The following is a 16,239-nucleotide window of genomic DNA, read 5'->3' on the forward strand; positions in this document are numbered from 1 at the left end:
ACTGAAAAAAATGGCCTGTTTTTAGATGGTGGCAGATTAAGTTTGTATTCTCACAGAGTATAATAGCAAAAAGTTTTCTGTCTATTAATGCAGATATTTTTCTGACACGGTAGTTGCCAAGACACAACATATAGAACCTGAAACTGAAAATACTTTGGGATTTATCTTAAGTAAACTGTATTGCTGAGAAGTAAATGAGTGAAGTGTATATTTCAATTATTTTTAAAATGTTTAAATTCTTATGTATTGTAGATGGAGACTTTGGCAGTTATGTATGAAACTGAAAAATAATCTCATTTTATTTTAGATCATTACCCACTCCCAAAACCTATGGCAACGTGAAAGATGAGAGTTGGAAAGATGGCTGCTACTGAACTGCAAAGTTTAATGCAAAGTTCCAGTGCTCATGGATGCTTCCTCACCAGGCTAAAGGACAGCTTGATTATACAAACTGTTCAGATATGACTTTTGGGATTTGTGAAAATTCCAGATTTCTCTGTCTCTAATTAGCACAAACTGACAGAGATTATAAAGCAGCACTTTAATGACATCTAACATCAGATGTTTGGTGGTCATACAATCACTTCTACATTAAATTGCTATCAGTTCTGGGGGGGGTTTCTTGCTTGCTTAAAACGTATCAATATGAGCATTTATGACAGTGGCCAATGTCTGGGCAAAAACCTAACGAATGCCAAAGAAATGCCCATCTTGAAAAACAGCAAGTATAACAGTCAACTTGCATTGTCCAAAACTTCATATTCAGACTGTTTTAATTCAGCAAAAAGATTGGTGAATATGTACTATTGAAACAAGGCAACGTTAATCAGAGCTAATATTCTGATTGCAGACTGCTACAGTGCTAGTGAAACATTGCTTTTAACAATTGTATGAGATTCTCATTGGGGAAAGTGGTACGTACATCCTTCAGAAAAAATCAGAATTTACTCTGGAGGATTAGGCAGAACAGTAAGTAGTAGCCATGGCTTTTATTAACATTAAAGGTTTGAATGTAGCAGACACAAATGCAACAGTATAGATTGCATCTTTCCTATGTTGATTTATCAGCTTTACATGCTCTTATATGTTTGATTGCCAAAAGGGCTTAGTATCAGTTGTACAATCTTTCTAACCTTAAAGTTCCTGGCTCAGGAAAGATGGCCTTTGCTATTGTAGCCACACTTTTAACACATGGCTCACTGTCTGGGGAAAACTTTTTTTTATAGCAGGTTTCCTTGCAAAGGAAAGAGCAAGTTGTAATGTTAATTTGTTCTAATACCATACCATTATGCTTGCAGCCTGGAGCAACTGTAAATGCTGATAGTTAAGGAGAAGGAAACACAACTATGCACTTGTAACATAAAAATTTTAAGGTAATGAGTTGACTCTTGATGCCAAATGATATTCATTTAGGTGATGTTCCATGGTATGAGGGAGTTTTCTGTATCCTATTTTTTTACTTTCATCCATTTCTTAAATTGGTTTATTTTAAATTGTAAATATTTTTACAGAAGATATTGCCCATGTAAGTGTGTTTAAATATGTACTTTGCCTTACATATGTGTATCTTACTGGTAACAGAGTATGAAACCTGCTATGTCTGTTTACAAGCTATTAAATTCCTCTGGTGGCTCTGACTTATTCTAACACATTTGCTCAGAACAACTCATTCATATATTTAGCATTTGAACCATTGTTTTCTGTTTTGAAAGACATCATACAAACGTTTGTAACTAAAGTTGTATTGGGTGGGACTAGTTAAATGGAAGGGATTTTGTTTGAAGCTTTTTCAGTATTTTGGATGTACAGTTGATGAAGTAAGAGAATGTGAATGGTATATCCTTTGTGCAATGACTGACAAACACTACAAGTTGGATTGGATGGGTAGGTAGCCTTCAACCCCATTAGTATCTGAGTTTGGAACTGCTGGTGTATTTTGACTCCCACCACTAAGAGGATAACTAACCCTGAAATTCTAGCACTTGAATTTTAGGCCAGCATTAACATATTCCTGGATGAAAAGCCATGCAAATACTACTTCACTTGGAAGAAGCCAAATAGGAAGGAGTGGAGACTAATTTGCAGCTCTAATTACTCAAGCAGACTTTGGGTTGATGAATGACTTCACGCTCCAGACCAAGATCTGTGCTGAGACTTTGAAGTCAGGGTATCAAATATACTGTAATTCAGTAAGATTTCAGCAGGGGTAAAGAAACTACCTTGCACCAGTAGACCAGTACATACCACTAATCTAGCCTTGTGTCATTCACTGGCACGGATAATGGATGTCAATATCTCATATCACTATTAAGCAGAAGAGAGGACAAGATCAAATGCGCATATTCTCACTAAAGCCCAAATTTTAACATTTCAGCATTTTACAAAGCAATGCTGCAGTCTTCATTGAAAAAAGGTGAATTTTAATTGGTGGATTTTATCAAACACTTGCTTGACTTTTAAATTTTGAAAGTCAGTTTAGATGACGATATTGGGGGTTTTACCATGGCTGCATCAAACTGTTGTGTATGTTTCCTTAAGTTAAGTAATTCATCACTTGGGTAGGTTCAGCTTAGTTTTATAAGGATTCTTTTCTCTGCTGTTCTCCCCTGAAATACAGCGAATGACTTCCTGAAAAGACAGACTGTCTGTTTACTAGAAAGCCTTTGTGCATTACCAGTTTATTGATATCAGGAAATCACGGGGCTCTGTGTTTAGAGATTTACTGCAGAAGTGTGGAAATATGGATTTGATAAACTAGTGCCTATGATTTACTTAACTTATGTTTGATATAGTAGTAAGGGTTTTATGAATGTGGATTACTTTTTGTGCCAACAGCTCGGAATTATTGTATGTGTGTAGGCAGAAGGACTTGTTCTGCTTCCAAAGTTATTTAATTTTTTTGTGTTTGAATGTTTTTGTAAGTGTTAAAAGTGTAAAAAAAAAATATATATAAAATATTCTTACCACAAAATACTTCCTGGATTGTTATTTTTATAACAAATTGTTTTTAAAAGCTTTTAGAAATTTAGAGGGTATTGGTTTAGGGCTTTTTTGGTTGGGTGGGTGGTTTTTCAAGAACCATATTCACTTTGCCAGAAGTTACCAACATCAGCTTCTGCCCCCTGTAATTCATGAACTGAGTACAATGCTGTATTTGGGTGAAAACTGTGATTTCATTGACAGATTGAGGTAGACTTGTGTTGTGCCTCTGCTCTGGAAGGACAATGCGTAATTCAGAGTTATGTGAAAAACTGTATTCTGAATTTTCATCCAGAGTGATTTGTTTGTGCAATTCTAAGTACAGAAGCTGCTGTTCTACGTTTACAGGATTTGTGCTCACTTCAAACCACCACACAAAACAAATTTTTCATTTTGAACATTCTGGAATTTATGCAGAAAATTGAGCAATGTAAAAGTGTACCTAGTAAGCCTTCTTTGAATTGTTAAGTATGCGTTTTGTCTAGCTCGTATATGAATGCCTCTATCTTTTGGCTCACAGACAAGCAAGAAGCTTGTTTTGAACTTGGTAGCTTTCTGTAATCTGCATTTTGCTACAAAGCAACATATCCAATACTAGTGTGAATGCCATCTTTTTCTTATTTTGGTAAATAAAGTTAAGCTAGATTTACTTCTATTTGGTGGCCAAGTAATAAAATTTAATCCGTGAGGCTTGCTATTAATTGTTTATCCCAGCATAGTCCCCTATTTTGTCATAAAGCTAGTAGATGTTTCCCCCTAGTTAGCTGACCTACTTATGTGGAGCTGGCTTCATACCTACTGCTTCTAAAATGTCATCCACTACCCCTCCTTTCATTGCTTTTTAGTTCTGCAGTCAAGTACTGTTTGCCCCACACCCCTTCAGGAAAATAGAGCAGTGTCAAAATCACAGGCAATTAATAGCCTTTTGTGCTTCTCTGTTAGTGGGCTTCTGTAACAAACTCTTTTTTATTATTGTTTATAATTAGCATCATCATATTGCAAGACTCAAGATAGAAAATATTGTTTCTACAGTTCTCTTGAGTGAAGGTAAGACAGCTCCTTTGGTTTTGGTACAGAAGTGCTAGGTCATGTTTTATTTGATAGTGTGTTACCCTCTAGGAGTCTGATTGCCATGGTGAAGAAAAATAAGCGATGAACATGTAAGGAGGCAGAAGGCTGAAGTTGCTTATGCTGCTGAAGTCTCAGGGTGGCTGCAGAGCATGCAGTTTTGATCATTTAAAATATCTTTTCTCAGAAAACATTTCTGAGAAAAATGTGGGAAACAAATATGACAGGGATATGTCTTTAGTTCTCCCTCCTGATCTGTAAGAACAGGAGTAAACTTGAGGTTTTTTTCATTTTAAGTAAAACAGGTGTGATGTGAGGTTGCTTTGATTTTAAAAAACAAAGCAAAAACCCACCTGCTCTTGACTTGCCTATATGCTGTTCTGTAGTACGAGGCTGACACCTACAGGCAGTCTATCTGTAGTTGTCTTGTTTCAGGAAGATGAGGCTGGGATTCGGGTGCTCTCTGGAGTATCCCTGTTTTACACAGAACTTCATGGGAGAGAAGATGCTCTCTGCTTGAAGAGTTAAAGAACTGAGAGGAGCAGATTCCATTAGACTCACTTTCCACAGGTTTGTTTTATAATAGTATTTTCAGCCCTGGTATCTCACACAGTTGTACTGTGCATCACTGTCCTTTTTACACTAAATGATAAACTCTGTTGTGACTACATTAAGCATTTAGAGGACACAAAACATAATTGTAGTGATTAAACTAATTTGCAGATCTTCAGCAGGATTTAAAGGATTTAGGATTTAAAGCTAAAATAATTCCTTACCAGCAAAGTGATTTTTCAACTTGGTGCATTGTCCACACCTGTTACAAACAGTGAATTAAAAAAATAATTAAAAATTATTAGCTTTGAAAGCTGGAAAGCCTGAGATTCTCTGTCCTGTGTGGCACTCTCACATGAGACCAAAGTGGACTATATCTGTTACAAGACTAAAAAAAGAAGATGCTTCTATTGTAATCTGAGCTCCTATTGTCAGCATAAACATAGACAATCATGTAAGTCCATTTTCTTTTAGAAAATTATTTTAATACCTTGTAGAGATAAAGCTTAAAAGAGAATGTCATGTGATGCCTTCCCCCCAGAGTGTTCAGCCCTCCTTGCTTCTTTTAAATTATCCTCGAAAGCTTACTTCTGTTGTCAGCTACAGCAAGTGAGATTCAAAAAATAAGCGTATTAGGGATGAGTGGTATATGTCTTACTGAGAAGGTGACTGTGTGGTCCATCCCCAGTGTTACTTGACTTTTGGTTATCACGCACAACATGCAGAATGCAAACTAAGACTTCTGTTCTGTTCTTTTCCATTCTCTTTGTCATGATTTACAATCTCGAGATTGTAGCCAAAATTGCAACTTTTCACAGCCCTGCTATGAGAGGCTGTTTAAAAACCTTGCTAGTACAAACAACTTGGTCTAATGTCAAACTGCTGCCCCCCTGCCCTCACCCAGCCTGTGGTCTCAAGAAGCCTGACACCAGCTACCTCCATGTTCCTCCAGCACCAAGGCTCTGAGAAGAACCATGTGAATACCTGCCACCCTGGCCCCCTCAACTGCAAAGTCAGTTTGGGAGATACTTGGCGTAATACATTTTTCAAGCTTTCTTATAGCTATGTCCATTGATAAAACTGAAATTAATGGAATCAATTTCATATGATTGATAACTCCTTTCTGAAAACACCAGCATTTCTTGGTCTGACATAGCTATATTCTCGCTAAAAGTGTTTGGTGAAATTAGTCAAGTAGTATACTTTTCTGTTGGTTTCTACATAAGCTTGCTTTTTTGCATTCAAGGAAAAAGCATTCATAGAACAATTTAACTAGTTTCTTTCTGTAAGAAGGACAGTTAATTTCTTCAAAAACACTAAAGTGGTCCATGTTAGCCTTTGGGGCTTTTTTGCATGAGAACTCTCTATGTAGTAACAGGAAGGTGAATAAGGACACTTGTGTTCTGTGGTGTTCCCTGCCTCTGTCCTGCCAAGAGAAAAAGGGAGCAGGTCATCGGTGACTTGACTTGGGACTCTGCACAGTCTTAGCTGCTTAAAGCCACATAGGTGAACAAGAAACGTCTGGGTTGTGACATGCCGGTGGCAGCAGTGTGGTCAGGGGGATGGGCACGCTGGGCTTTCCCTGGCCTCCTGCTCTTCCTGGGCATCCTGCCTTGGCCATGGACAGTGACAGGCTGCTGGGCTGGACTAGGTGCCCCCTGCTCTAACCCCAGCATCACTGCACTTTCAGTCACCTATATTTGTCTTGAGGCACTCTTCCTAAGTTTTTTTGTTTCCCTTCAGACACGATCAGCAAACCAACCTGTACAACCCATTACAAAAGCTTAGCTACCCGACCGATCCTTACCTCCCTTTACTCAGCAGGGTTAATACTGCCATATCATTTCAGAGCTGTTCCTGCTCTCTCTGTGCTTCAGATGGGTGCCAAAATGCTGACAGGAGAAAGTGACGCTGGACCCAGCTCTGGATTACAAGGAGTTTGGTTTGCATCCTGTTCAGGGCTGAGGGTAAGGCCAGCTGCACTGCTGGCTGATCGAACCTGGGACCTGCTGAACTCAAGGAGTACTACGTAATCGTTCTTCAAGCAGAACTGTTTGTCTTAACGCAGATCAGCAGGACAGGAGTATCTTGTGCCATCTTAAATATATCTTCATCGCTCTCCTCCTTTAGAAATGAAATTTTGTTGACACACATGCTGCCATTTTGAGTCCCCTCTCAAAGAAAAGGGGAGTGGGGGGAGATCAGGCAAACCCTCTGCTCGTCACGCTCTGCCTCAGCTCCTGTCTTAACCTCGCGTTTCTCAGCTCTACAGTCATCCATTTACCCCTGCATTTACTCACCCAACCACTAAGCCCAGAGCAAGGTTGTATTGTTCCTGTTCATCCATTCCCCACTGGGCTAATGCCGACACATAAAACCACTGTTAATGCCGCTTCAACTGACCTGTCTTCAAAGGAGTTATGAAAACCTTGTCCTGATTCTCATCCTTTTAAAGCCATGCCTGGATGTCAGTGACAGCAACGTGGCGTCCCCACCGTCTGCCTCAGAGAGGAGCCCGGAGCATTCCGCTCCATCCCGCCCTTGCTGGCAGGAACGGGCAGCTCCTGAGCCTGCACGCGATGCCCCTGCCTGCACAGGCAGCACAGGCATGGCCGCTGCCCTGAAACTCCCTCCTGAGGGTGCAGCTGCCTAGCCATCGCAGCCATTGCTAACATCACCCACCTCTCCTCCCAGGTTGCTGGTGCAGAGCTAGCACTGTTCAGTCTGTGCACACAGCCCTCCTGAATACCTGTGGGATCAAAAAAAAAAAAAAAATTCATTATGGTGCACGACTGGGCTATAGGAGACCCTCCGTCAGCTCCCTGCTCTGATGTACACTTTTGAGGATGCTTCATTTATTTTCTTGAGGCTCAGTTCGTCATCACTGAAATAAGTACATGTCTTTATAACTCACGTGCTGGGAGTGAGGGGCAGGTGCGCTGCTATTTAGAGAAAGGGTCGGCAAGTCAGTTCGTATCTTGTCTGATACAGTGGGGTAAGTTAAGAACAGAAATTTGGTCGACCTCAGTTTATAAGCCCAAATGTCAGAAAGCAGATAATGTCTGTTGTAAATGTCAGAGTTGAGGGATTTTTCTTTTCCCTTTGAAAAAAAATCAACAAAGATTTAGTTACTATATTTATGCTGCCATTCACACAGGCTCAGCTCCACTGAGTGTGAATGGTATGTGGGAATATTAAAAGGGCCTTGCTTAAAGGCATGGGTCTGGTAAAGCGCCCAAGCCCAGCTCAGCCCTTTCCTTCAGCAGTAAAGCAGCTTTCAGCAACACAAGGCCCTGCTAAGGGCTGGCAAATTCAGGCCACTTTCTCCTGAGTAGAAGAACACAGGAATTTAATCGAATCCTGGTGGGCTTTTCACCTTTATGATTTATCTCCACATGAAATTTGCCCAGGGCAGTGAAATACAGCCCTCTGCAGGCACTTGCACTTCTCTAGCCAACAGTGCCAGCCTTCCTGCCCAATCGCCCACTGTCAGGAGAAGAAATGGAAAAACTCCTCCAAAAAACACCTTGCAACCTAGTATTCAAGGCTTGCCACTGTGTAGCAGACTCTACAGATTTCTAACCCTTATTTTCCCACCTTGACAGAGGTACCACATCAGCTTAGAGCTCCTTTCCGTGGTAGAACTGAAGTATGAAAAATAGGTGGTTCTCATTAGGAGGCTCAAACCACGTACCCTCTGCGGGGCCTTGGCTCAGCCCATCTCTCCCACTCCTTGCCTGGGCCATTCTTCTGTGCTGCCCTCCCCATCCCAAGTCTCTCACGTTTTTTTCATTAGCAGATTCTATCAGTGTGTTCCCACTTTCTGCATCCTCCTCATTATGAAGATAATTAAATAACATTAATTACCAAAGCAAATCACTGAAATCTGCCTACCAGGAACCTCAGTTCAAAATTCAAAACAACAGGTAGGTTACATTTATAGCCCATTTATGCACTCTTTTTAGCCCTTCTATTTTACTGTCTTGCGTGCTTTTTTTACTCTTATAAATACTGCTGGGTTTTTCTTTTTTTGCTCTCTTTGCTGCCTTCCCAGGACTCTCCAGACACTAGAGGGAGGTCTTGCTTTCTCTGTGCTTTTCAGTCTAAAGTTCAGTCTAGTTTAGCTTCAATTCACCACATCGTCCTGAGCTTACACTAAATTGTCCATGAGGTCCTGAACGAATTTAACAGCTGCATTTATGCCAGGAAAGCCCCAGGTTGAGAGAAGACCAAGCCGTGCACAGGCTGGCTGTAAAAACCACCTCTCGTACAGGTATGTGACTTTATCTAAAAGAGAAGAGATAAAAATTCAGCTTATCTTTCCTGCACATCACCTTTCTTAGAGATGCCAGACTGCACCCCAGGTTATCAGTGACTGCTCCAATGCCAGTTTTGATATTTTAATCTTGTCATCTAGATTTTATGATTTGGGACTTTATTTTTCATATGTATCACAGAGTCTGAAATACCCCCATTAGGCTTTTTACTCAGTATCAGGTAGATTTAAACCTCCTGAAACATTTAAGATTTCAGAACTATTTTTCCCACTGATCTGGGTTTTCCCAACTAAATATGTAGCACCGCACAGCATCATCTCAGGACTGCGGGATGTAAAAAGGCTTGTATTGAGCTACTCAGAACTGGCGTGGATTACATGAGACATACACTCCTCTCCATGGCAGGTCCACCTGCAGTTAACACAGCACTCGAGTACAGCTTACCTCCAGAGCAGCACCTCTGAACAACTTGAAGTGTAGCAACGAGCCACCAACTCCCACCGCCACCAGCACGGATGTGAAATTACTGGGGCGGGGGAGTTGTAGGAGCCTGTGTTGCACAGGGAGTGCTTCAGCTCTGGGGCAACAGCAGTGACTGCAAACTGATGCCATTACTACTCTGCCATGGGGAGGATGGGCCAGTCTCCTTTTCTGCAGAGCCTGACTTCTCAGGGCTTCCGGATTTGGGCATCTGATCCAAGAAATCTCCTGGGAAGAGCTCAGCTGCAACCTGCATTTTCGCACAAGCGACAATGGAATTTGCATTTGGTATATTAGTGCTCAGTACACTGGTTGCCCAACTGCTCTTACTGTTCGTTATGCCCTTAAAATTGAATTTTTGGTTACTTAAGGTCTTTCTAAAATCTGCCCCTTAGTTCTTGGATAAGATCTTTCATTATCTAGTAAAGGTTGAGATCACTGCCAAAAATCTCTTGAATTTGAAAAGAAAAGGACCAGGATGCTAACGGTGAGTGCTGGCATGCTGCAGGGATGGGGAGGGAGCAGCCATGAGCTGCAAGGCAGCCTTCTCCACCTGAAGGGACAAAACTGCTTGGACATCTTCACTGTGCCACTGAATCAAAGGGTTTAAAGAAGTCCGTGCAATGAAATCTCTGTGCTTGGTTATTGCTGTTTGCTGGAGGAGCGCAGCAAGTCGTCCTCACTGCTGAGCCTCTCTGGGAGCAGAGTTCGTATTTGTCTGTAGAGACTGAAGGGGGTTGCTCAAAGCTTACTCCTACGGAGTGTGTCAGCAATACCGCTCAAATACTTCAAGAATCTACAAGTGAAGATTGATTCTGTGGATATTTAGCAGTTGTAGAGACAGATTTTTTTTTTTTTTTTTGTGATGAAGGGATCACACTGTACATGTTTACTCCTGGGGAGTAAGGTACCTGCTGGAGCTCAGTGCACTTGTCTCCAGTGTGCAGCTTTGCCTCTATCTCCAGTGTGATCTTGAGCAGGTGCATTAATCTCAGTGTATTACTTCTCCAGCATGAGACTGTAAGGATCCTGTATCTTTGCACTCAATAATGAACTCTTTGGGGAATGGGGAAGGACAGAAACCCCTCCCTAGCTGGATTTGCCTAGCACCTAGCATTTTGGGACCTGTTTTTTCGTTTGGGCTTCTTGGTGTCAGTTTGAAGCAATTTTCTTTGCAAGGAGTTCTGTATTTCCATGGGAAGTGGCGACTCCATTATCTCCCTGTCCATCCCCAGCTCCAGTTCAGCACAGGGCTCCCTTGCCCGGTGGGGTTTGGGCAGGGTTTGTTTGGGTGGACGTTCCTTCTGGGCCTGGGATTACTGCACAGTACGGCTCACAGCTGGGTGGCAGTGCTGGGCACTGATACCTGACATACCTCTTTGAGTAGCTACTCTTACGGTCCCGGTTTGCATTGACTTCAGCAGCAAGACTCTCCTACTGATCATTACCCAGCATTTAGGCTACCCATATATATATGGGTAAAATATTTTATTTAGAAATTATATGTGTAAAAAAGTGTATGTGTCATAAATGTTATATATTTACTACATTAAAATAAATTCAGTAATATTCCTAATCTTTTGCTTTCTGACATTATCATGGACTGGGCAGACATAAGGAGCTCTTAAAGTGGCCGTTTTGTACATGTTTGTTCCGATCTTCTGTTTTTCTTGAATTCTTTCACCCTGAAATAAAGGCCTGACTGCTTTTCATTCCCTCCTCTGCCTATCCCATCTTAAACAGCTCAGTCCAAACCCTGTTATCTGGCAGGCAGCGTGCAAGATGCTGCCATCTTAATAAAATCTGCAAGCAGTTCAGGCCGCAGACTTCAGTTCTGGGCTGCAAACCCCGCCTGATGTTTCCAGCTTGGCCAGACCCCAGTGATCCCCAGCGATCCCCAGCATGCTACCAGCAGCTACGACCGCAAGCGCAGTTACGCCACAAAGAGACGTGAAGTTTTATCGATACCAGCAGGCGTCACAGCCCATTTGCAGAAGGTACCAGAGAACCGGGTAACCGGAGGCCAGGAGGAGCTTGGCGGGGTCACCCGGTCCCGCCGTGGCACCCCAAAGCGGAGTCAGCTGCTGCCGCTCACCCTGCCACGCAGACGTCTGCCTGACCTTCCCTGGGGGATCGTCGCTGCCTCCCCAGGCTGTCCAGCCCTTCAGCACCATTGTTTTTATTTGTCCCTTCCGTATCTAATCTGGGTCTCTCTTACAGCAGCTGAAACCCATTGTACCTCTGTGGACTTGTGAGGTTATGACAAAGAGACTACTTCCAACTAGTGGTAGAGTGGACACCTCAGGCAGGAAGAAATATCCTCCTGGCTTCATCCCCGGCATTTCTGCTTACACACCCCAGAAAGGAAATTAAAAATTTTGTTGACGAAGACGTTCATGCTTTCGTTCTCCTGGCAAATCAACAGGTATACAAAACCTAGGGTACATCTTCCTCAGCTGCAGCGATGTGCAACTTCTTCTGATACCATAGGTCAAAATTCAGAACATTCTTTAGGTTATTAAAAAAATGTCCTTCTTTATCATGGCTTTAAAAGTGCACATAACACAGTGCGTCAAGGCTATTTTCATGGGATTAATATACAACATTACCTAAGGCAAGTTTTAAGAGATTCCTATTATGTTTGAGATTTATTTCTTCCCATTTGCCTGAGATTTCTTCTAGACAGCTTGAGATTTAATTTAGGTAATAGTGCACCTATTTTGAAGGGCTTGCTTATTTGTTGATCAGCGTTACTGATACTAATTTTTATTATGTGGTAAAAATTTGGCAGCAGGACAAGAAGCATTTTTATTCTATGTTTGTACAGTATCTAACACAAAACAGTCTTAGTCCACGTTCAGGCACCTTCGATGCAGCGATACAAATGGCAACTGAGTGCAAAGGGGTTTTTTTGTGTAACCTGAGATAGAATATCGATGTTATTAACTCTTATCTTTCTCATGGGGCTCACCATTAACATCCCTTTTAATATGGAGAAAGCTTTGGTGGGAGAGGGATGTAATTTGTCTTCGGGGTGTCTTTCTTCAATTAAGTAAATACACTATGAAGCAACAGCTGCTGTAGGAATTATTAAATTTACTTCTGCATTTTTTTGACATTTAAACTATTCTGTGGGACAATACAGTCATTTACTCTGATCTGGCATTTTTTTGCAAAACCCAAAATACCGATTTTCTAGGCACAAAACCACATTTGTGTGATCTACCTCCATATTACCTCCCTTGATTTATGTCCCTAACCCTGACCAGGTTCCTGCACAGGAAATTAAGAAGGGGCTGGAAGCCTCAATGGGCAATGGAAACCAATAAAGCCAGCTGGATCTGGGCCTGCAACTGCACATGCATCCTTTTAAAGCCCCACCATTTATCCGGTTGTGCACATTCCATTTTTAGTGTTCTCCCTGGCCTCGATGACACCGCTGTCCCCTCACTGCCATCAGCATCCCCCCCACACCTTCCCCCCGCTCTGCAGATGCTGAACCGGCTGTCTGCAGCACTTGCAGGGAGGTAAACTAGGGCTGCAACATCCAAGACATGCCTGTCTCTAAAGTACAATGAAGACCATCTGCCTGTGAGAGCCCGTGCAAAGCGAGACCTATGCCTGTGGTGCAGAATACCATTTGACTTTTAAAACTGAATCCAGTGCCTTCAGAGGCAGCCTCATCTCACCTCCTGTCCCTGCCTGGCTGGACAGGATGCTAATTTCGGCTCTTCTGGACCAAGGCATACATTAGTCATCAGGTCATTTATTTTATTACGACTTTTCATCTTAATCCTGATAATATTCCAACTCCAGAAAAAGATCAAATGGCAACAAAAGGGAACAGTGGCTGAGGCGGATTATTTCTTATTTGAATTTGGGTAAAGGTATCTCACATAAAGGCATTTTAATTGCTTAAGGAAAAAAAGTGCTGCTAGTAATTGTTTTACGGTTGTAGGGGTAGAACTGCCTCAACAAATGACTGTCAGCAATCAATTTACAAAACCTGATTTCGTCTCCCTTCATGGACCAGAAGGCTTTTTTCTAATGGGATGGTTGGCAAAAGATCTCTTCACCTTGTTGTTAAAAGGCAGATCACGCAGCCTTAAACACTTAGCTCTACTTATGAATTATTGGAACATTGCGACCCGAGTTATCATGCACTTACTTGCTGATTAATGGTCTTCAGCCATCTTAAAAATAAACATGGGGGAACACCAAGTATAACAGGAGGGTTTTATTATAATAATTTCTGCCCTTGACTGCTAACCCAGAGCTTCAGTGCAAAGATCTGTCCCCAGCCACTCAGAGAGACTGAACAGATAGCGGGGACACAAAGGAGTCAGCACAGCTGAGTAATGAGGCTTGTGCTGTTTCCCTTCCACACCACTTCAATTTAATAAAATCTGGGAGGCTATGAGCTGCAGAGCACTGCTCCCGAGGGAGGCGTAAATACGGAGTAGAGCTGGACTGAAACAGGCGTCATTTGGAAGAGGAATCCGAGGGAGAAGGGGACAGGACTCCCATGAACGGAGAAATCACAGAGGCAGCAGGGAAGAGGAGGAGGCAGAGGCAGCACAGCAGAGGAAGAAGGAGGAGGAGGAGGAGGAGGGTGCCTGGATGCCTTTGCCACCTGGGCCAAGGGGAAGGGAAGGATGATTTGGGGGGATCCCACCTGTAGAGGAGACAACAGGGACACAGTGATGACTCCTGACGAGGCGGGGAGGAAGGGACACATACCTAATTTTCCCCACCCTGAAATTCAAACCCTGGGTCTGGTCGAGGATGCTGGCTGTGGGATAAAAGATGCTGATTAATGTGGAGATTTACTGAGCAGGATCGAGCCGCGGCGCTGTGCTAAGGGCAGGACAGAGGGGAGTTTAAGAAAAGCAAGCTTGGGATGAAGGGTGACAGGGCTGCAATGGGGCCAGGTGTCATGTTGAAGGGTAGGAGAGAATCCTGGGAGGCAGGGAAGGCAGATCTGTCCTAGCCCTTTTGCACTACAGACAGCTGCAGGAGCAATGAACTAATGGGAAACCCGTGGTTCTTGTGTGTTCTCCACCGACATGGTCCAACCGCACACCGCCTTTGTGTGAAACACACGCCATTTGGGGCAGGAGCAACGTCGATTGATCAGCACATCCTCACCAAAGCAGTTTCTGTCTGTGTCTGGCTGGGAAGGTTTCTTTGGGACAACTTAATGGCACAGATGTCAACGCTTCATCTTATTTCAAAAATGTATTTTCTCACCTGTTTAGTGAACCAGCTCCCAAACAATATAAAATTAAAAAAAAAAAAAAAAAAAGCCATGAGACTGCTAAGATCTTACAGTCGCTGGCTCAGTGAAGGTGAGCTACGGGTGGGGGTGACAAAAGGTGCAAAGTCCTCTCTGTGCTGCTGCTCTTGAGGGAGGGAGAGGCAGCCAGGTACCAGAGAGGGACTTAGCAAAGGACCAGCTGATGCATCCTTCCTAGCACAAAGATAACCGTGGAAGAACAAGCAAAATCACCAGTGTCTCTGCACAATTATGCACCAATTCCTAACTCTCCTAAGCCACAAAAATAACCGCTCTGGATCTAAGTTATAAATAAGAACAAGCACATGCATTTCACAGAGTTTACCACAAGTTTACCCTAAACCGCATGTAGGGGATCACACAATACCCTTAAGGAATATTTTAATCCAAGACAATGACAGCAAAGACTTTATTTTTTTCCATGGAAAATGATTACTATCCTATTAAGTCTTAAATTTCCTCTTTATTTCTATTATATCCCTATTTATTTCTATTTTTATTTCTAACCTAGGTGCACAGCAAGTAAAGTAGAAACAAAGGGATTGTACATCCCCTGGAAATCAGAAACCACTCCTGCTAGGTCTCACCTGAACATCACTTTCACGGCAGTATTTTGCCCCATCTTCTTTGGCAGCACCACCGCTTCAAGGTGCTGACCAAAAGCCTTCCATCCTCCAGGACTATCCTCCGGAGGCCTCTCTTCCTCTGCAGACGCCCGGCACAGCTCCACAAATCAGCCAGCACGGACATGCAGAGAGGCAAAGCATGACTTACGGGCGGGTGACGCCATCCCACAGCAGCTGAGCTCCGCCGCTTCCCACAGACCCGGGCACAGCACGCAGCGAGCCGGGGCGGGAGGAGCGGGGAGCTGAAATGGATACCGAGCTGAAGTGGGAAGAGCGGGAAAAGAGGGGGTGACCATCCTTTGCTTTCTCACCCCACCCCATCGTCCTGCTTTTACGTAGTGCTCACAACCACAGCGTGCACATGCGCCTGAAGTGCAGCACGGTCGGGATTTAGGCTTCCAAGTCCAAGACTGTGATTTATCCATAACTTGCTTGGGATTTGCAAACCAACCCTTCTTGCCCGAGGCTCATGAGCGCGTGGAGCAAGGGGCATAATGGCTGCACACACTGAACCTCCTCTCGCTGCCGCAAATTCAGCACAGTGCACAACACCCACAGTGACTTCCCTCGGGGGCCACCGAGGGGACCTCACTGCATATACATAGTGATTGCAATTTTATAATGATCCTGGGCTATGCCAGACGCTTTTAATCTCTGGCAGGAGAAGCGATTCAAACAACGTTTCCATACAAAGTGCAGGAGCGGTCACTAGCTGAGCGAACAGCAAGGTCGCTTTGCTCATTTCCTAGAGCACTGTCAAAATTCCTTACAAGCCTGTCCTCTATTTTTCACCTTTGATTCCAGTTAAATAAAGGGAAGGCACAAAAAATCCTCTTATAAAAGAGCAAACAAAATTCCTAGTGGTTGAAGGACTCCTGCTACTTCAGACCGCTTTATAGCTATAAAGGGAACTAGGCCTTAAGCCTCATTGTTTCTAAGACTATTCATATCAGACGTATAA

At 43.0% G+C, this 16,239-nt stretch overlaps 1 protein-coding gene across 2 annotated transcripts in view; it reads left to right on the forward strand.

Moving 5' to 3' along the window:
- Nucleotides 1-2,971, forward strand: part of SLAIN2 (SLAIN motif family member 2) — a 36,187-nt gene extending 33,216 nt beyond the window's left edge. For both annotated transcript variants that reach the window (XM_029999292.2, XM_029999375.2), the window contains one exon: nt 308-2,971. In XM_029999292.2, coding sequence (XP_029855152.1) covers nt 308-374 — 67 coding nt within the window. In that variant the 3' untranslated portion in view covers nt 375-2,971. The remainder of the gene's footprint in view (nt 1-307) is intronic.
- Nucleotides 2,972-16,239: the final 13,268 nt, after the last annotated feature.

The sequence above is a fragment of the Aquila chrysaetos genome, chromosome 1 (assembly GCF_900496995.4).
Source record: "Aquila chrysaetos chrysaetos chromosome 1, bAquChr1.4, whole genome shotgun sequence".
NCBI lineage: Eukaryota > Metazoa > Chordata > Aves > Accipitriformes > Accipitridae > Aquila > Aquila chrysaetos.